General features: G+C 33.7%; 1 protein-coding gene and 1 long non-coding RNA gene across 2 annotated transcripts; both read right to left on the bottom strand.

Moving 5' to 3' along the window:
- Positions 1-9,617: 9,617 nt before the first annotated feature.
- Positions 9,618-10,997, bottom strand: LOC150031946 (uncharacterized). Its single transcript, XR_016524968.1, has 2 exons — positions 10,842-10,997; positions 9,618-10,001 (listed from the first exon to the last, which is right to left on the bottom strand). It is a non-coding gene; the product is annotated as an uncharacterized LOC150031946 (long non-coding RNA).
- A 1,529-nt stretch (positions 10,998-12,526) lies between these two features.
- Positions 12,527-16,652, bottom strand: LOC120067244 (uncharacterized). Its single transcript, XM_039018769.2, has 3 exons — positions 16,229-16,652; positions 13,702-15,232; positions 12,527-13,609 (listed from the first exon to the last, which is right to left on the bottom strand). Exons 1-3 carry the CDS (start codon positions 16,503-16,505, stop codon positions 13,420-13,422), a joined length of 1,998 nt encoding a protein of 665 aa, XP_038874697.2. The 5' UTR covers positions 16,506-16,652; the 3' UTR covers positions 12,527-13,419.
- Positions 16,653-20,723: the final 4,071 nt, after the last annotated feature.

The following is a 20,723-nucleotide window of genomic DNA, read 5'->3' as shown; positions in this document are numbered from 1 at the left end:
TAGACGTCCAAAGTGCCCTATTTATAATCATCCCAAATCTTTCTTATTGTGATAGATCTTTATGCATGCATGCCTTGGTATCTTCAGCATGCAAACCCCAACACAACACCCCTTTATGAGGTGTCTTCACCAACTTCTTGCATGTTTCTTCCTTGTTCCATATATGGCCACCTCCTATTAAGACTTAGTCAAGACTCCTTCTAAGCTCACCACCTACCTTCCTTTGTTGTCAATTTGACTTTTCTCCCTAAGAAACCTCATTTTCAATGCCTAGCACTACATGCATGGCTCTCCAATATCACTCTTAAGTTCAACACCTACTTCACCCTAGGTGCCCAATGTAGCTCACCTCCTCCTCTATCCTTTGCATTTGAGCACTGTTGGGTAGAATGTCCTAAAACTTGCAGTTTATAATATTAAGCATATTCTATTTTGCAATAAAGATGTTGTTGGGATTTTATTCAATAAATATGTTATTGAATATGTAAATTGCAATTGTAAAATCCTAAATCCAATAAACTAAGATCCATAGCTATTACATAAGTACTTTGAATTTATTTGAAGACATAAATATGGATCAAGTTCGAGTAAATAGCCAAAATGGTCTATGGTATACGAAAAAGTTTGGGTACCTTATTCTGGTAATACTATTGGATGCGGCCTACTTTGTATTCAGTACATACGATGTGATCCTGAATTGTTCATGTAGAAACATGCGAGTGGGGGCGTCCTATGTAATGAGTTTGTGTAAGACTAGATCAAGAAACCTTACTTTATAATGATGTTTATTGTTTAAGACTGACTATTTCAAAGCGATAACCTAGGTAACTCAACCTTAATCCTGAGCTAACTATGAACTCCTGTTTGTTCGAGATTATCCTTAGATTTGCATAGGTGAGGGTTGGCTCAACAGCCCCGACTCAATAAGCCTCTCATTTCAGGGATAAGATCCGGTAGATGGCTGGGACGTAGGGTGCAAGACGAAATTTACTCCTACCTTCTTTTAGGGATAGTAGAGAGGTTATTCTCTTAAGTACTGATTCCAGGTCTTGAACAAGAGGCCCCACCCTCTCATTGGCTCTAGAGGGACTCGATTTAATGATTGGATCACAAACCAATTGTTCATTAGAGGATCAGTGGGACTTAAAGAACAAGATGTGATTTTGAGGTAAAACAACTTTTGACCCAGTCGTTATTACTAACTAAAACAACTTTTGACCCAGTCGTTATTACTAACTAAAACAACTTTTGACCTAGTCGTTATTACTAACAACCTATGAAGGGTCGACTTACTAATTATGGTTAAATCAAGTAGATAGAAATATATCTACAATGAGGAGAGTGCAACTACTAGGCTTTAGAGGAGTGACTCGGTAGTTAACAAATATTGATAAATTTGGTTTAAAGAGTTAAGCCAACTAATCTTGAATCATTGGAGCCCATGATCTGTAGGTTCATTAGATTCCCTTACTAGCTCACAAACGAATTATAGCTTAGAATAGCATGAGGAATAAATTTGAAACGTTCAAATTCGAATTAAGGGAATTAGTAATTATATACGATATAATTATATGTTTAATTATCGAATTAAACGAAATTGGAGGATTGGATAATATTTAAATTTGATTTAAATATTAATTACATGAATAGAGATTCATGGTTACGGAATTGTTATTTAATTAATTTAATATTTAATATTAAATTAGTATAATTAATTAAATAGTTTAACTAAATATTTGGAATGAATTTTATTTAAAAATTAATCATTAGAATTAATTTTGGTTAAAATTAATATTTAAATCGAATAAATTAAATTGATTTTTGAAATTTGATTTCAAATTAAATTGAATTTATATTAATTTTTCAATGTAAATTAAAAAAAAATAGAAGAATGTGAGTTTTTTCCACTTTCTTCCATTTATCACCTCCTTCTTGCTCCATTTTGATAATCTTGAGGTGTTAATTCAGACGCAAAAGAGTTGCATGCTGAAATTGTATAAAACCGGTTCAATTTGAGCTGGAGTTAAGATTCTTACATGGCTATTTTTATAAACAATCAAGGTTAAAGAAGAGTTCAAAACTAGAAAAACTAGGCCTTTTCTCCTGAGAATTCCCTCAATTCTTATTTATTTTGGATCCCACAATCTAACCTAAGGTCCAAGAGAATAGTAGGGAAGATCAAGTGGTGGTCTATAAGAGATTGTTGAGAAGATTCAAGCTGTTTTCGTGGATTGAAGAAGTTCTTTAAAGGTAACTTCTAAAACCCTTTTTTTTTATCTTATGAGCATGTTGTCTTAGTTGCTAAAATTGATGAATTGGAGGCTTAATGATCCTAATTTCTTCCGCTAATTTCATGTTAAATCTAAAAATTGGAATCAGAGCATGATTTAAGCACTCAATTCGTGGTAATTTTAGTTTGGTGGATGTTTTTTATAGGTAGTATGAAAATGGTTTTTGATATGGATAATTTCAATTTTGGCATTAAAATTCTCTTCAATTAAGTATTAATTGTTGTAATTGGCTCTTTGTTTATAGGCCTTAATGTGTGATTAAGAGTCTGTAAATTTGTTAGAGTCAATAGAATTGCAACTAGGTTGCAATTGAAGAAAGAAGAAAGGAAAGCCAGCTGAAGAAAACCAACTTTGAAGCTACTGCCAGGCAGCGTTGCAATGCTACCCACATAGCATTGCAATGTTGTTCTTCAAGAGCACGAGGCGTTGCAAAGCTAGGATGTAGTGTTGCAATGCTGCTCATCCCAGCCCAAAAAGCACATGTTCGACCCGACCGGGGCTTCAAGTGAACCGGTTCAGTTTGTTCGGGTCAAGAAGGTCTGGTTCAATTTTTTTTCACCGGTTCAACCTATTTTGGAGCTTTGGATATCTAATTCACGTCGGTTCGTGGAGACTAGGAGCCTTTTGAAGCTGCTTTTAATTGTTATTGTAATAATTTAGGCTAATTACTTGCTTGAAATGCCAAAACTAGTCCATATCAATGTGTGATTAATTATTTATGCATTGTGAATATATTTATAATTAAATAAATCTTGTTTGTGCATATAGTATGTCGTGTAGATTTAAAATCCCATCATAGGAAGCATGAAACATGCATTGATAGTATGTTATAAAGAGTTATAATATATAATATGCATGTTTAAGGTATCAAGTATTTAATATAAAGTGTTATATTAAATCCCGAAATGCTTGATGAATGTAATGAATGATCAGCATGTCTATTGTTTTATGGTTGTTATAAAAATCAAATTAGAGATTTAAAATTCATGACAAAGATAAGATGAATGTTTACCTAGAGTTAACAAATAACAACTTGTTTTAATAGTTAAAATAAGTCATTATCTTGCAAAATTTTGTTTCAAACTCAATCGGTCTATAATCCTGTCTAAGGCTGGAGGTATTTAAGTTGATGGTTTATAGAAAATCTCCTACCTGGGGATTATAACCGAATAATTGAGTTTTGTTAACTTGATGTTATGAGCATGCATGTGTGATTGAGGTTTTAAAACTGGTTTATCACCTATACATCGTAGGTTAAAATCCAAATAAATATTATACTTGGATAATCACCTAGACTTAGGTTGTTTTATTAGCCAGAATATACCTAAGTAAATATCTACCCAAAACAAATAGAACACTTCAGTGGGAGATTAATAATATATATGATATGTTATTCTTAGCTCTCGCATCCCTAAAAGTTCACACCATGAGATTCATGCTCGGCTTTGTGTCACCCTAGAAGTGACCTCCATTCGGAAAGTGTTTGCATGGTTCAATAGCCAGGTGAATAGGGGAAGTAGTTCATAGTAAGTGGGTGAAGGATATGTGTCAATGTATCATGTCATCTCTTCCATTAGTTTGGATCGTGAGATTCCAATGTTGCGCCTGCTTGTTATTTTTATGTGACATATGCTAGTCATTTTACAGTGCTATCCCCTCGAAGGGTTGTAACTGTTGGGGTTGATGCCCTAAAGTCTCGTGTCCTGTAGTTTGTAAATAGTTTGTACGAACGCTTGTGTTGTATAATTTATGATATTTACTTCACATCTTGTTTTTTGCGCAGTTACATGTTTTATTTGCTTTACCACAAACCAATAATCATAAAATCCCTGGTTATCTGTATGTAACTTAAGCATGTATGTGGAGACATACAAGTGGATCATGTCTTGAGTGATAACAAAAATGATCTGTAGTATATGGATATAGGAGGGAAACCTTATCCTGGTAATGCTACGGATGCGGCCTGCTTTGTGGAATGGTCACAAGTGTTGTGACTTGTCACAGATGATCTGATCCTGATCATTCGTGTAGGGGACATGCGAGCAGGGGCGTCCAATACAAAAAGTTTGTATAAGATCTGACCACGAAGTGTCAACGTCTCGTTATATAACACCGTTCATGACAGAGACCTCACTTCACTAAGATGACCATAGGTAACATGACCTCAATTCTGAGTGAGTTGGGAACTCCTGCCATTGAGGGCGGTCCTTTGATTTATATGGGTGCGAGTGGTCGGGTTGCCGATTCAAATCTACCATTTTGGGGATTCGTCTGATTTGGGAGCTGGGAACTCAACTATACAAGATGGAATTCACTCCTTCCCCAAAACAGGGGTAAGTAGGTAGATAGCTCCCTTAAGGGCTGATTTCAGGGCTTGAACAATGTGGTGCCACACACCTTTTCTTGGCTCGAGAGGTGTTCACATATAGTGGACTATGTTGTATTGTTCATTAGAGGAATCAGTGGTACTTAAGGAGTGAGATGTAACTACAGGGGCAAAACGGTAAATTGGTCCAATTATACTTATGAGCATCTGTGAAGGGTCATCATACTCATGATTAGTTATATCCGATGGACACAAAAATATATCTGTGGTAAGAAGAGTTCAGCTGTTGGTCTTTAGTGGAATGCCTGACAGTTAATAGATAGTGGATCTCGTGGCTAAAGAGTTTGGTCAGCTATTCACAAACCGTTGGAGCTTCGAGCCACAGGTCCATTAGGTCCCTTGGGTAGCTTGGATAAAGTCGAGAATCAGTGTTTAGATCAGTTGAAATGTTCAAATTGACAAGAGGGAGTTCGATTATATATGATATAATTGCACTGGTTAATTATATATGATATAATTAACTAAATGTATGAGATACATTATTTTAGAGGAAATTATATATAAATATGACTTATATCAAGTAGAGGGGAAATAACTATAGTAGATATGTGATATCAAACTATAGGGTAAGAATATAATATGATTATATTCATTAATTATTAAATTGGTTAATTATATGATAATTGACCTAAAACTTCTCTCGGTCGTGTGTTAGTGGGAGCAGCCACATTCGATTATGGTAACCGATGAATAAAATGAAAATTTGTTTCATTTTTGCAAAGGTTCGGAAAAATTGGCATCAGTGTGAAAACATAACGATCGCATAGTTTGAGAGCCTATACGATAGTCGCTCAACGCCTAAACGATCACACACCTCGCGCCTAAACAATTGCACGCTAGTTCCTAAACAATCGCTTAGCTTTCCTAAACGATCGCATAGTGTGTCGCGTTTTCTAAACGATTGTCTACCAGTTAGTAAACGATCGTTTAGTAAAATCTACACGATCGTGTAGCTTCTTCTAAACTATAAACACAAAGTTATACGATAGCTCCTTTTCTCTCCCACTTGCTTATCGTCTACACGATTTAGTCTTTCTCCAACCTCTATCAAATTCACCAAAGACCACACTTTGGATTCTCACTCTGAGAATACCAAAGGCTCCATTTTAGTGGTATTGTCCCCGCTACTATTCACTTGTTCGTGATTGTTCATATTGCTATCGTTCGTGTAGATGATCGTGCTGCTACAGCCGACTAGTTTGTTGGGCGATAGAATGCACGTAGAGGTCTTCCGCTGCGTCAGAGTTTAAAGCTTGAAGAGGGTCTTCAACTGGTATTAGAACTCTTTCCCTTGTTTTTTAGTGTTCGAAGCATGCTTTTAATTAGTGTGAATTTGCATAACTGTTTGTTAGAATGTATATATTGTATTTCGGTCATAATGAAATCGGAAAGATCTAAACGCGCTCATGGATGCTCTTCGTTAAGAGTTCCTTCAATTGGTATCAGAGTCAGGTTTTGATATTCCAATTTCATTATGACCGAAATACAACATATACATTCTAATAAACAGTTATGCAAATTCACATTAATAACATGGTAGGATAAGTTTCACATATCGTGTAATTCATTAAGAGTTCCTTCAATAACATGGTATTCGGAACAACTCAAACTCCAAAAATGGCTCGATTTCTTAGGTCGATTCTCAACCTTGACTCTCCAATTCGGTAACATCATTGGAGCCGATCTTTGAGGTCTGGAAATGGAGAGTTACACTTACAATAATTACTAAGTGTTAGTAAATTTTTGACAAAAAACGGTAACTAAATAACTATAGGAATAAGAGTTATTCTAGAGTTAGTATTTAGTCAAGAATGTTTTACTTCAATGAAAGAGTATTTGATTGTCCCTCAGTAGCATCTATTTTGAGTCACTAAAGTATCGTTGCAAATAAAATAATGAAATTTGGGTACATTATTACTTTGCAAAAACTAGATTGAATGAAAGCAATTTACTAATCATAATTTGTTTATAATTTCAGCATGTCGAATTCTTTAAAATCGCTCGCTTCCAATAAATATAACAGATCTAATCATTCAACATTAAATAAAAATGTAATATTAGTATATGATGATTTAAAATTTGTTTTAACAGAGGAATGTCCTTTATCTCCCAACCCATTTGCAAATCAAAAGGTTTTAAATGTCATAGATGAGGAAACAAAAGAAGCACAACAAAGTAAATATGATCTACTTTTCATTGAGATATGTTTAGTGGAAAATGATAAATTAACCTGGATATTAGAATCAAGTGCCGCTAACCATATATGTGTTTTCGCTTAGGAAACTAGTTCCTGGAGACAACTTACAAAAGGCAACAACTTTTAAGGTAGGGACCAATGAGGTTGTTTCAGCTAAAGTAACGGGAGATATGAAGTTATATATTGAAGATAGATTCATTTTACTTGAAAATGTTGATTACATTTCTTCCATGAGGAGGAATTTAATATCTATCTCATGTTTGCTAGAACAGAAGTATAAAGTAAGCAGACAACAATCAGGTTACGATCAGACAATAATCAAGTATAAAGAACATATGTCATTTGATTGCTATTTGATTTTCATGAGACTGCTATCCAATTTATATCTAATTTATATTCGATTACCATCTTTGATATTTAATTTCTATCTGAAAAATAGAGAACAATCAATATTAAATAGCAATTAAACTACCATCAAATAAAAATTAGTATAAGATAGAAATTAGATAACAATCAGTATCAAATAATAATCAAATAGTAAGTAGACAACAATCAGGTTACGATCAGACAATAATCAAGTAACCATCCGTATCATTGACTATTTGATGATAATTATATGACAATCAAATAGTATTTAGATGGCAATCAAATGCAATCACATATAATTATTATTATGGTTAAGTTTCCAATAGTTTAAGCATAGAGAATCAAATATGACTATATGATTTATATCTGATTTCTGTTTGATTTCTATCTAATTGTCAGGTGATTGTTATCTAATTGACATCTGATTTCTATATGATTGTTATGTGATTGCTATCTGATTGCTATATGATTCCTATGGTTAGTAAAATTTGTAGCTTGTTGAGCTTTTAATTACATGGTCGGTATTATGATCTCCCATTTGATAGAATGATAAGTGATATCCAGTAAGTGATTGCTAAAAATATACTTAATAAGTTATACACACAGTTTTGATAGATTGCTAAATATTAACCAATTAGATGATACCCAGTGAGTTGTACCTTTTATGATAATGTATATCAATGTAATAGATTGCTAATGAGTTGTTTGGGATACTGAGTTGAGATAGGATGTCTGGAGTTCATATGTCTGTGAAGTTCTTATGTTTGTGTTTGGGGTGCAAAGTTATTTAGTTTGAGTTTATACATCTATATTTTAGGTGTAGAGGTAAGTTCATATGTTTAGGGTATCTGGTGCAGTTTTTTGAAGTCTAAATAATCTGCTTTTATGATTACTATTTTTATTTTGAAACTTTTTTATTTGATAATTCTATCTATCTTTGTTTGAAAAAAATATGGATTGCAATTTTTTCCATTTAATTTTTAAAGCTTTTCTTTCTTTCTTTCTTTTTTAGGAAATGAACAACAATTAACTCATCTTTTTTTGCAGAAATATGGTTAAATAAAATGAGAAACCAAAGAGAAATAAAACTTTTGATTCCTAATTTTCCTCCATGAATTTTCTTTTTCTTCTTCTTTCTGTTATTGCTTTATATTTTTACTCTATCATGAATTTTCTTTTAATTAAATCTCCACAATCATCTTAGCAACCAATGAAATATCATCACATTTCTTCAACATCCTCTAAATTTGGAGGATCTTCACGGAACAAATCTCCATTTTTCACTAATTCTTGCTAGAAAATATTCTAGGAGTTTTTTTTATGATTTTTTCTTTTGTTATATGTTACATACTTCTCAACTACATACATACTTTTCGTCTACATATTCTTAACGCTCATTTGATATGTGAATTCAATTAAATAAAAAAATTACAAAATTTTACATATAAATATTGCAGTTAGTGTAGACAAAATATTATTATTTATATAATCAACAACCCTAGAACATACTTTAACAATCATCAGTCTTATAATAATCGGAAGTGGTTGCGAAGTTGATTATCAAAAATGATTTTCGTTGGAGTTTATAGTCGGAGGTGGTTGTTGGTCGCATGAAGTTGGTCGTCGAAATTTGTCATCGGAGGTGGTTTTCGGAGCTCAGAGTTGGTCAAGTTTAAGGTGGACATCGAAATTGTTCATCAAAGATGATTTTTGTTGGAGTTTGCCATCGGAGGTGGTTGTCGAAGCCCCGAGTTGGTCGTCCGAGTTGCTCCCTCAAAGGTGGTCATCAAAGGTAATTTTCATCATAGTTTGTAGTCGAAGGTGGTTGTCAAAGCCTACGAAGATGGTTGTTGGAGTTGGTTATCGAAGTTTGTTATCGAAGCCTGAAATTAGTCGTCGAAGTTGGGTCACCGAAGGTGGTTGTTGGAGCCCGAAATTAGTTATTAGAGTTGGTCGTGCGAAGGTTGTCGGAGCTCGAAGTTGATTGTCAGAGCTGTCATCGGAGGTGGTTGTCGAAGTCAGATTTTATTGCCAAAGTTGTCATCGGAGGTGGTTGTCGGAGCCCAGAGTTGGTCGTCGAAGTTTTCATTGGAGGTGGTTATTGGAGCTCGGAGTTAGTTCTCAAAGTATGATAGTGATCGATGAGTGGGCGATTGAAAACGTTGGAGAAGGGAGAGTTAGGGTGAGTTGGTAAAATATACCAACTCAACTCCACCAACATTTAAAGTTGGTGGGCCAAACAATGGGTTGGTATATTATACCAACTAACTCAACTCATGTTGGTGAGACAAATACCTCCTAAGTGATATACATAATATAAGGTATTTCATTGCCATAAATAGACATGTGATATAACAATGATAGATAATACACAAAATTTTAGTAATAACTTTTCATTCCTTGTGGTTTTACAGTTTAGTACATTATCAATCAAAAGCTACGTGCTAATATGAAAGTTAACATAAAGTATAAGATAATAATTATATACAACATTGTTCATTATGTTATTCAAACAAAAACATAAAGTCTAACATCAAAGTCTATAATTCTTCCAAAAGAAAAACATCTCATTTCGATTGTGAAATCAGTTGTTTCAATAATGTTATATGTCGTTTGTGACTATTTTGGAGATTTGTGTTTTTTTTGCCATTTTCAAATCAACAACTTTAGATGTGAGTTTCAATTTTATTTTTGGACATTCATTCTCCATTTCCAGCTTATCTAGTGAAGATTTACTTGTCTGCATTCTATTATAAACAACCTAAAAAATAGAGAATAAATTATAAATAAGTATAAAATAGTAATTAGATAGAAATCAAATAGCAATCATATGGTAAACAGATAATAGTCATATGACAATCAGATAACAATTATATGATTGGAAGTTAGAACTGAACAACGATACAAACAAATGTTTCTAAAATATAAGGTAATCAGATGGCAATTAAACTACAAAATAAAAATTATCAGATGGCAAAAATATATATATATGAGCTAATCAAATAGCAATCAAGCAAGCAGTTGACAATTATAAACTATTAACTATGTGATAAAAATAGAAGGTAAACATATGACAATCAAATAGTATTATTAGAAACTATAACTAGAAACTACTAATTATGTGACAAAAAATAGAGGTAATCAGATGTAAACCAAACTGCAATATCACATACGGGTAAATTTAAGTTAAGAGTAGAAGGTAACCGAATGACAACCAATAGGTAAATCGTATGGCAATATTACTAACTAATTAACAAAAGTAATAGAAGGTGAGATGACAATCCTAAGGTAACCAGAAACTCCTTAGTAATTAACCAAAAAACAATGGAAGGTGATCAAAAACTCATTTCCTATGTTTTCTCAAAAGCCAAACCAAACAGAGAGGAAAGAAAATCAAAGAAAATTTGTTGAATACATGATAAGCTAGGCACAATACTCATCGCTTTCTGCTTAGATTTTTCATTAGAAACATCCAATTTCACAATCACTTTGTGCACAAAAATCAAACAAAAAACCAAGTATCAGAAAAACAAAACTCAAAAATGAAAGAAAAAACAAACCAAATCCATGAAAGAGAAAGAAATCGGCATCTTTTACGTACCTTCATTGAAAGATTTAAACAGAGAATCAAAGTGAGTTTCAAAATCTAATCTTCATTCATCATCTTCCTCGTTAGTAACAGAATCCAACAATGGGTGTTGCGAAACCGGAAGAGGAAGAAATCGAAGGAGGAAGATGAAGAAATATCACAGTCACTGTGATTCTATATGTTTCGATGTGATTTTATATATTTTGAGGAAGAAATCGGGTGGGTATTTTCTAAGAAATCAAATAGGTGGGAAGGGGAAGGAATTAGCGTTGAAGAAGTGGAAAGGAAGAAAGCAAACCCCAAAGTTACGTGAAATAGAAAGGGCGCACATATTGATTCAAATGCTTGCGGGTACTTTTGACTTTTTCTTTCTAGTACATTAGTAAATTGGATTGGCCTTAAAAATTTTGCCATTTTTGTAAAATCTATAAACACGGGCCACATACCTATTTTTTAAAAACTTTTTTGACATTTCTGCAACTTTTTCTAAAACAATTGGCCAAAAAGAATGTTATTTGTGAAAGATTAAAATTTTTGGAATCACTATTGGTCCTACTTCCATCAAGATAATAATTTGGTCCTTGAATTTTTCAAAGTAACAATAGGATCCTTAAACCGGAAAAATAGTAACAATTTAGTCATTTCATTCAAAATTCTATCAATCTCTAACATTTCTGTTAACTTCTCTTCCCTTCTCATCATTTGTTTGCCTCTTCTTTTAAAAATGTCTTCTCTAACTCTTGTTGATGCTTTTGCTAGTATAGCATAAGAATCCAAGTTAAAAGATAAGCAGTATTTCCCTTCCAAAAATATTCTTAATATGATATTGGGCCCGTTTGGATTGATTTGAAAAAAATATATTTTTCAAAAAAATCATTTTTATTTAAACACGTTTCATAAAAACATATTGAAATATACTTTAAAAGCTATTTTGAGTGGTTGTCAAACACTCCAATTTCTTCTAGATTGACTTATTTTTAAATAAAATACTTGAAAATATATTTTAAATACACCCATTAATGGATTGAACAGATTAGTTGAATTTTCCCTTTTTTGGCTGTTTGCTTAAGCTCTAAAATTGGCTGTTTGCCTAGCTCTTTGCCCTTGAAGAGAAGGGAAAGGGAGTTATTTCTAAGAGTAGAGCAACTAGAACCAAAGATACTAAAAGAAGAGAGAAACAAGTGATGAGAAGGGAATAGAAGTTAATGAAAACGTTAGAGATTGACGAAATTTTAAATGCAAAGATTAAATTGTTAAATTTTCAAAGTACAGAGCCAAATTGTCACTTTTGAAAATTCAAAAATTGATTGTTACGTTGATAAAAGTTTGTATTTCTATTGCTATGAAATTTATAAATGAAGTAGTTAATAGTGGGATTGCCATTATCCTTTTTACAATGATGAATCTTGTATATGTTCCGAAGAAAAGTTGTTCATTTTTCAAGATCTCGAAGGAGTGTGTAAACACATAAAACCTCTAGAATAGAAATGAAAAAGAGATGTAACTCTACTTCCTTCAAAAATAGTAAAGACCAATAGTGATTTTTAACCAAAACTTTGTGTTGTTTCTGATAATTACTCAACATAACATTTAATCTATACAAATTTTAAACGTCGTTGACCTTTCAATTTTGATTGAAGCTTTGGCAATGAAGAGAACAAAAAGGCATGCATGTTAACATAACCAATCCCAAGAAATCATAAACGGACACTATGATCATTTATTTAAAACATTTCAACAGCAAGGGAACCAATTCCCTTATGTCCCCACTATAACATAACAAACAAAACATATGAAAGTTTCATCTGTTCTAGAAACTAGAATGAAGTACAAACATTCAAGAGATACCACTGAGCCCATACAATCAAATCCCATAAGCAAGAACGGAGCAAAGAAATCTATTGTAATACAAATAGGCAAAACCATTTTATGGCTAAGTCCATATCTATGGGAAAAAGTGGAAAGAAAAAGAAAAGCTTCAGAATGCCCCATGTTAATCTCCTTTCTGACTTCAAAAGCTGATCCACAGGCAGCATTCCTTTATGCTAATAATATCCTTCTGTAGTAAACATGGCATGGTGACATACAGTGTCCTTAAACAGATTTAGGAGGGATACTGAAACTGGTCAACAGCCATATTATCTAGCTAGCTAACTCTGTGTAGTCGAAACAAAAGAACATCGCGTTTCTTTCCACCGCCATAGATGACACACTTATAGCGCCTGAAAACAGACATCGAATGTACAACTCGCAGAGAAGAAGAGAAAAACACGTGAACAAAGCGATTCCTTTGAGGAAGGAACTTAAAATGGCAGCCGTGCATCTGGGATGGCTCTTCATAGACTAGTAAGGTGACTTGAGATCCCCGTTTTTTCATGCATTTCAGAATGTGAAAATTTTCTCCAAGAACGTGAAAGTAAAAGAACAGAATACGCAAACCTTGAGGTTTTAAACATTTGTAATCCTAGTAACTTCTGGTATCTTTTGTAATAATACTCCACCCTTCAATGTGACTAATATTCCGCCTTAATCAGCCTTCATAGCGGCAGTTTGAGAGTAAAGTTTTCTACTTAATTGGTACTTGTGTTGATCAATCAAGTCCGGTTCTTGAACTTGCATCTGTATTACCTTCTGTTAGTATAATATTAATTGGCTGCCATCCTGAAATATGTTGAGTAATCCATTTTTTCTTTGAGGTTATCATATTCAAAATCTGAAGCACATCACCCAAGGCAAAATCTGTTAAGCATTCTTTCTTCAGAATTAATGCTGCTTCATATCTGCAAAACAATTCAAGCAGAAGTTATTATTGAAACTAGAACCCAACAATCTAGAAGCCAGATCAGCTTGAGATGATCAGACATCACATCACCTTGAACGAGAAGCCATTATTGCAGAACGACCAACCGGAGAAGCTAAGTAATTATGAATTTTATTCCATATAGCTTTTTGGTATTGATTAGGATGCCCACCTAGAGGGTTCACACACTTCCATAGTTTTTCTGTTTTACCAACATACAATTGCACTGCTCCTAAATTCTGCTTCACTACCATATTATGTTCTATCGCACTATCTAGTGCCATTTTTACATCAGTATTGCTGTTTCTCAAATCTCCATATCGGATGCAGTCAGATATATTGGCCTCAGTTGGCATAATTTTTTCCGTTTTCAGGGTGTTTAATGCAAGAAGAATAACTCCAATAAGGCCTTGAATGTACTCCGAAGGTGGTGGTTGCCCCTGAGATCCCCAGCCATCATTATAAGATAAACTTCTAGTAACAGTGATAGAAGATGAATGAGGTGTATACTCTACTAAATCACGAGCATGTCTTTTATTCAATGCATCATGATGGAATGATTGACCACCATGCTGACTACGGCCTTTGTCTGGTGAATTAAAGTTGGCAGGATTTTGAGATTTGGTATGTGGTCTAAATTCGCCAGCTTGATGATGGAAATTTTGAGGATTTATAGCATAATTAGGATAATCAGAGATATGTAGCTTACTAATATTGGGGGCAGAGAGATCAGATTGACCAGCGACTGGTAAAGAATTATGATTAAGGGAGTTAGGAGGAAAAACATTATCTGGTCGAAAAGGAGGATGGAGCTGCATGTTGTTTTGCCTCAGGTGGGGAGGTTGGTAACTTGAGGAATTACCCATTGAAATATTGCCATCAGTCCTAGCATGACTCATGTGAGGAGGTTGGTAACTTGATGAACTACCCAATGAAACATTGCCATCAGTCCTAGCATGACTGGAATTTTCAATAAACGGGCTTGGAGTAGACTGGATAGAAGAGCCTACAGGATTGCTATTACCAAATAATTCATGGGGTGCTTTCTTAAACTGCTTCGCTTGCATATAATTTGGTTGGTTTACAAAATTAGGGTTTTTCTCTTGCATAGAAACAGGTGAGCTCAAAGCTCTGGATATGACGGGTTGGTTGGAGCTTTTCTGTGCATGTTTACCTTTATGTTTATTGTCGCCCATCCTCTCAGTAGAATAAGATCTTTGGTTTCCCAAAGTGACATTTTCAGGTTTGCATACTATAGCTTGTCCTGTCTGCTGATTATGATCAAATCCAGAGCTCTGTGATATTTGAGGGTCAGAAGTAAGGATACCATTCACAAGTTGAGATGATTCAGCTCTGGACATTGGAGGTCCACCAGCTACGAGACTCATCCAAAGCCAAACACTCTTTGCTGCTGCAACTAGTGGTGCAGAAGCCTTTTGCGGCTGTGCAAGAAGAATATTATATCTTCTCATTCTTAATTGATGAAGTGCGTTAGAAAAATCCCTATCACCGGAAATTAGCAAATAATTTGCAGGAGCAGGGTTATCAACTGCCCAAAACAACATATCGACTAGAATCTTCTTGTCACTTGCATCTTTAACACCTGTTAATAGAAATCTTAATAAATTAGAGTCCAACAAGTCCTTCAATTTTGCAGTAATCCTTTCATGAGTGGTTTTAAAATCAATGAATAATGGTTACATCAAGATCATTCATCTACTAGATCAAAAGAGTGAGACCAACTTAAGACTAATAAGAAAGAGCAGCACAAAACAGTACAAGACGGTTGAAAAAAATAAAAAGGCAAAATTATCATTTCAAAAGAATTTGGAAAATCACACTCCGGTGGAGTATGTAATGATTTCATAAAAGAACCTGTTATACTACTTTTATGACGCATAGCAGAAAATTAGTAGAAAAATAAACTAAATTAAACTATTAAGTATATAACAATCATAAAAAAATAAAGAGAGAGAAAAGAGAACACACACAACTACTGTCATTCGACTTATACAAGCCTACGGCTACATCCATGAGTGAAGACGATATTCTTAATTATTAACCAAGATGGAATTACAAAAGAGATCACTCACTAAACACCTAATACAACCAAAATATTTTAACTCGCTAAAAATAAAATCTAAATGTGGAAATTGAAAGTTCTTTGAAAATTGAGCTTCAAAATCAGTGCAAAAAACACTCACAAAATCACACATGAAAACAACGAAGGAGGAAATCAACAGGAACACAACAACACAACAGAACCAAACCCTCCCCTCCAGAGATGAGTCCCTCATTTTTCTTTTCAATTGGTGAATTGGAATAAGTAAGAACAGTGTTCCACTTACATTTATGTAATCATAAAATTGATAATAACCCTTACATAGATTCAAGCATCACACCAGAAAAATCACATCCGATCCAAAATTCAGCGGAGAAAACAAAATTCATCATACAATAAGCACATAAATAACAGAATGTAACCGACCGTACAATTGAAAACTCAGAATAAGAAAGAAAAACAAAACAAAACAGGAACCCTAGGGTTATCATAACCAGTACGACGAGAAACAGCAGGAGAGGAAAGAGAATTAATTACCGGCAGGGACATGATTCAAGGCGATGCCAGTACTGGAAAGAGCTTGCTGAATAGATTTGGGAATGCGATTAGTATCTCCATAAGCGGAAATGGAAACAGGGCCAGAATAGTTGATTTTGACGAGGGCGGAACTGATGTTTTGAGCGATGGCGTGAGGATCGCAGCCCTTGGGGACTTGACAGTTCTCGATGTCCCACCATACAGAAGTCTTAGCCCTGACGTATTGGGGCTCGGCTGAGCCCGCCGGAGAGGCGGGCGGAGCTACATCTCCATTCATGGCCACTGAGAAAATGTGAAGGTAAAGAAAAGGATGGAAATGAGAAGGGTCAGCCGCAAAACGGACCACTCGGCATATTTGCAGTTGTGGTGTGTATATCTGTACATTACAAACCCTTTTTACAAGTTTGTCGTGAAAAAGAAACCCTTTATTTTCTTCACAGAAAGGGTCAAAAGAGAATTTATTTACGGCCCATTTCCCACTCAAAGTCTTATTGGTCAAAGATTTGTGTTTTTGACCTCTTAAAGGGACGACATTATACAATAGACTTTTTTTTTTTTTTTTTTAAGGTTTGTGTGTTACTTAATTGTCAATAATATGAGTACGTGAAAATATTTTTAAGTTTAGCAAAATATCACTATCAGTGATAGTGGACAATAAACCATGATAGATGTCTATCACAGTTTACATGGTATGCTATTAATAGATAGTGACATTTTATTATATTTGTAAGTAAGTTAATTCATTTTTATTTATTTGAAAATAGCCTTAAATTTAAGATTATATGTTATAAGCAAAATCAAAAAATTTTAAAAAGTGCTTTTTACATTGTCTTTTGTTTAAAAAATACTCTTATTATTTCTAAATATACTATTATCTCTAATCTTTCATAAACGTTTTAAAACTACTCTTGACTCTAGTAGAAAGCCCATTGTCCATCACAACTAGAGATGGGGGACACCATGTGAGGTTGGTTTCGCATCAACGTCATGTATTTCCATATTCTCCTCACGTTAATTTTTCGTTCAATATTCTATGTTTGTAAAAGATTGAACGTAACATTTTTCAACTTTTAAAAGAAAATGAAAGAAGTATTGAACCTTTTTCTATAAGTTAACAGACGTTTAAAGAGTGTTTGGTAAATCTCTAAATTTTCAATTCAATATAAGATGTATTAAAGACTTATTAAACATAAAGTTGATAGTGGAATGACTCAGGCCCCATTTGGTAACAATTTAGTTTTTTTTGTTTTAAGTTTTTTTAAATTAAGCATAAACACTCATTCTACCTCTTACTTTCTTGTTTCATTATCTACTTTTTACCTATGTTTTCAAAAACCAAGTCAAAATTAAAAAACTATAAAAAGTAGTTTTAAAAAACTTGTTTTGTTTTTGAAATTTAGCTAAGATTTCTGTTGAGAAAAACTTCTCACTTCTATCTAAGGATTAAAATATCGATGTTGATATCGATATCGAGATTTCAATTTTATGGATATATCGATAAAATATCAATATCGACAGACATTTCTTTAAGTCGCGAAATTTATAAAATTTATTTAGACTAATAATTAAGTTGTTTTTACTCCAAAATTAAGTTATGGATATTGTTATTAGTAGTCATATTCAAATTGGACTAAATATATGCCTTTTTTTTATGATTACGAGCATTTATAAAAGATGTTAGAGATATCCATGGATATTTAATATTGATATCGAACCCTTCAATTTACAGATATTTCAATTTACAGATATATCAACATATTCACAGATATTTTCATCCTTGCTTCTATTGCAGGAATATGCAAAAAAATATAAAAGAAAGCAATAAATACCGAGAACACAAAAATTTACATGGAAAACTCCAAACTCGAAGAAAAATTACGGACCAAATCCATTATGTGAAAAAAAAATGTTACAATCACACTGAATAATTTTTTCTCCATATCCCAATTGCAATAACACTCTCTCAAAGTTTTTTATTACTCACATCTTTTTCAAAATGAATTTAAATAGAGTTAGCACACTAAACTTAAAGTTTTTCTAATTAAGACTACTAAAAACTAAGGGCATGGACTCCATTTATAGGCTTGGAGCCTATCTCCTTTCTTCAATTTAACCAATGTGAGATTCTTCAATTCCAATAACTTGTCAAAAATTCAACAAATCTACCTTGACAAGATATTTAAAGAATCCACATCTTCTATTACATTCATTGTCTTCACCGACAATCATAATTCTCAAGTTAGATAACTATAACCTACTCCATTATGAATAGTAGACCACTTAGAATACCACCTCCTAAGATTATTCCTTTTCGTCACATGTCGATAAACATTGTCGATATTTATAGTGCAACTTCTACATACTTAGCTCGCCTGGAAGTTCTTCAGCCATCAAAATAACTTTGACCATACACCTTGTATAATCGCCAAGTCAATGTCATGTGCAAACTTGTGGAACAGCGAATATCACATTCTTTTTCATGGTAAAATGGACATACCATGAGGATGAATTTCATCTTCTTTAGAGGAAGTCATTGTCTCCCCTGGTGAGAAAAACTACATCAGCATTTGATCCATAGCCCGAATCTACTCTATTTTTTTATATGCAACTGCCTACATCCCTAGTAGCCTATCTTCTGCTCAAAGACTCTCTTCACACTCTCTTCACCTTTGTTGGAATCACTTTAGAACTGCACTAGAACATCATCATTACACTTGTGTAATCCATATTGTATTAACACATCCTTGACTTGTACTTTGCCACAAGCCAAAGTTGATCCTTCCATCAAATTTCTCTACATCAAACTTTATTTGACTCATAAAGCTTGACACACATCTGCTTCCCTACCTAACATATCCAACCCATACTATTCACCAATATATCAACTCGTTTCAAGAATCCTTTTCTAATGTGGAAGCTCAAACAATGCTGCAACAATAGAGCCTACTTAGAAATTCAAGAAACTACGAATCTGACATTCTGATACCACTTGTTGGGGAAAAAAAAAACCTCTCACTTCTACCATAGGAATAAGTAAAAAAATAACAAAAAAATTAAAAGAAAGCAATAAAAACTGAGATAGCAAGAATTTATGTGAAACTATTGGGATGACTAACATAGAAAAGAATTAATTGTTGGTGATTAATTCTAATTAATCCTAAAACCATTTTTAAAACTAATTTCAAAACAGTTTTCTGTCTTTAGAAACCAATCATACCTTTCTTTTAAATAACTCTTAATTTTTAAAAGAAAGGGATAGAGCAATTTTTGTCTTTCCTATTCATATGTTTTTCCTCTAGATCTACCATTCTCTAAGCATAATTTTCATTGATTCCAATTCATTTTTCGAGTGCACACTTGAAATTAGAAGTTTGTTAAGTTTACTATCATTGTTTTCAGAACTGTGGTTATTCCACAGCACAACAATTTTTTACATTTGTATCTAAAAATCTGAAAGAAATTATCGTTTATATTTTTTTTCTTGAAATGTTGATCAGAGCTGAAAAGTGCAAAGACCCACACATTAGATATGTTTCACCGATAGGAGGTCTAGATCTGCTGGTTTAGACGCGTTCAACACCAAACAGCAAAGACCAAAGGCCATTTGGGTTTCTGTTTGCTTTTTTTTTTTTTTTTTTTTTCCTGATAGCCATTGTTGATTCATCTCCCTTCAATTTAACACCTTCAAATTGAATGAAACGATGTGGCTAATCATGGTAGCGAATTTGTGAGAAGCTCGACGACGACGGATCCTGGAGTGTTGTTAGATCCAGAGTAATTATGGGTCGTGTCAAAGGGTGGTGTCGTTGGCCAGTGAGTGCTGGACACAAAACCCATGAGAGAGAGACGTGATGGATCTGCTGAAAGGACACAAAACCCATGGATGCGGTCGGATCTTCTGCCGCGAGGAGAACACCTACCAGCGGCTGGAGCTCTCGCATGAAGGGACGATGGCGGCGTATTCTGCCATACACACGCAGTGCTATTCTTCTTTAAAGGCAGGCCAACTCTGTGCTTTTAAGACCCAACTTATTTGAAATGAGCGGGCCTAGAAGTACTCTCACTGGATCGCGATACACGTTGGGCTAAGCCCAGTTCCAACCAATTTATTTCCCTCATTTGAGAGTTGTAGTCAATAATGGTAATAGAACGAAAAGGTATGTAATTTCGGAACCATATAAGCATAGTTGGGTTATTAGTATGCTTTAGTTTTAAGGGTAATTGAAAAAAATAACCAAATTTTTTTAAATTTAGACCATTTTTAAAAAGATTGTTTTTTGACCTCCACAATTTTGAAAACTAAGTAAAATTACTGTAATGCCCTTCACATTTCAAAAGTCACTCCAAACCCTCACTCTCACGATTTTTCTTACCATTTTCCCCTCCATTTCCCCTACTATTTCCTTAAACTCACTCCATTTATCTTGATTTCCCTTGCCATTTTCTTTTTCATTGAAGATTATTTGAGATTTTTCATCTAATCAGGTGTGGATTT

Source organism: Benincasa hispida, chromosome 12, assembly GCF_027475165.1.
Source record: "Benincasa hispida cultivar pf3 chromosome 12, pf3_genome.v1.1, whole genome shotgun sequence".
Classification (NCBI taxonomy): domain Eukaryota; kingdom Viridiplantae; phylum Streptophyta; class Magnoliopsida; order Cucurbitales; family Cucurbitaceae; genus Benincasa; species Benincasa hispida.
This window is presented reverse-complemented; position numbering and strand designations above follow the sequence as displayed.

What these genes read in the sequence shown, in the direction of transcription:
- LOC120067244 (XM_039018769.2), bottom strand. Translation starts at nt 16,505, where the DNA reads ATGAATGGAGATGTAGCTCCGCCCGCCTCTCCGGCGGGCTCAGCCGAG. An exon ending in CTTGAATCATGTCCCTGCCG is followed by an intron (nt 15,233 to 16,228) that starts GTAATTAATTCT and finishes TTCTATTAACAG; the next exon opens with GTGTTAAAGATGCAAGTGAC. An exon ending in ATAATGGCTTCTCGTTCAAG is followed by an intron (nt 13,610 to 13,701) that starts GTGATGTGATGT and finishes ATTGTTTTGCAG; the next exon opens with ATATGAAGCAGCATTAATTC.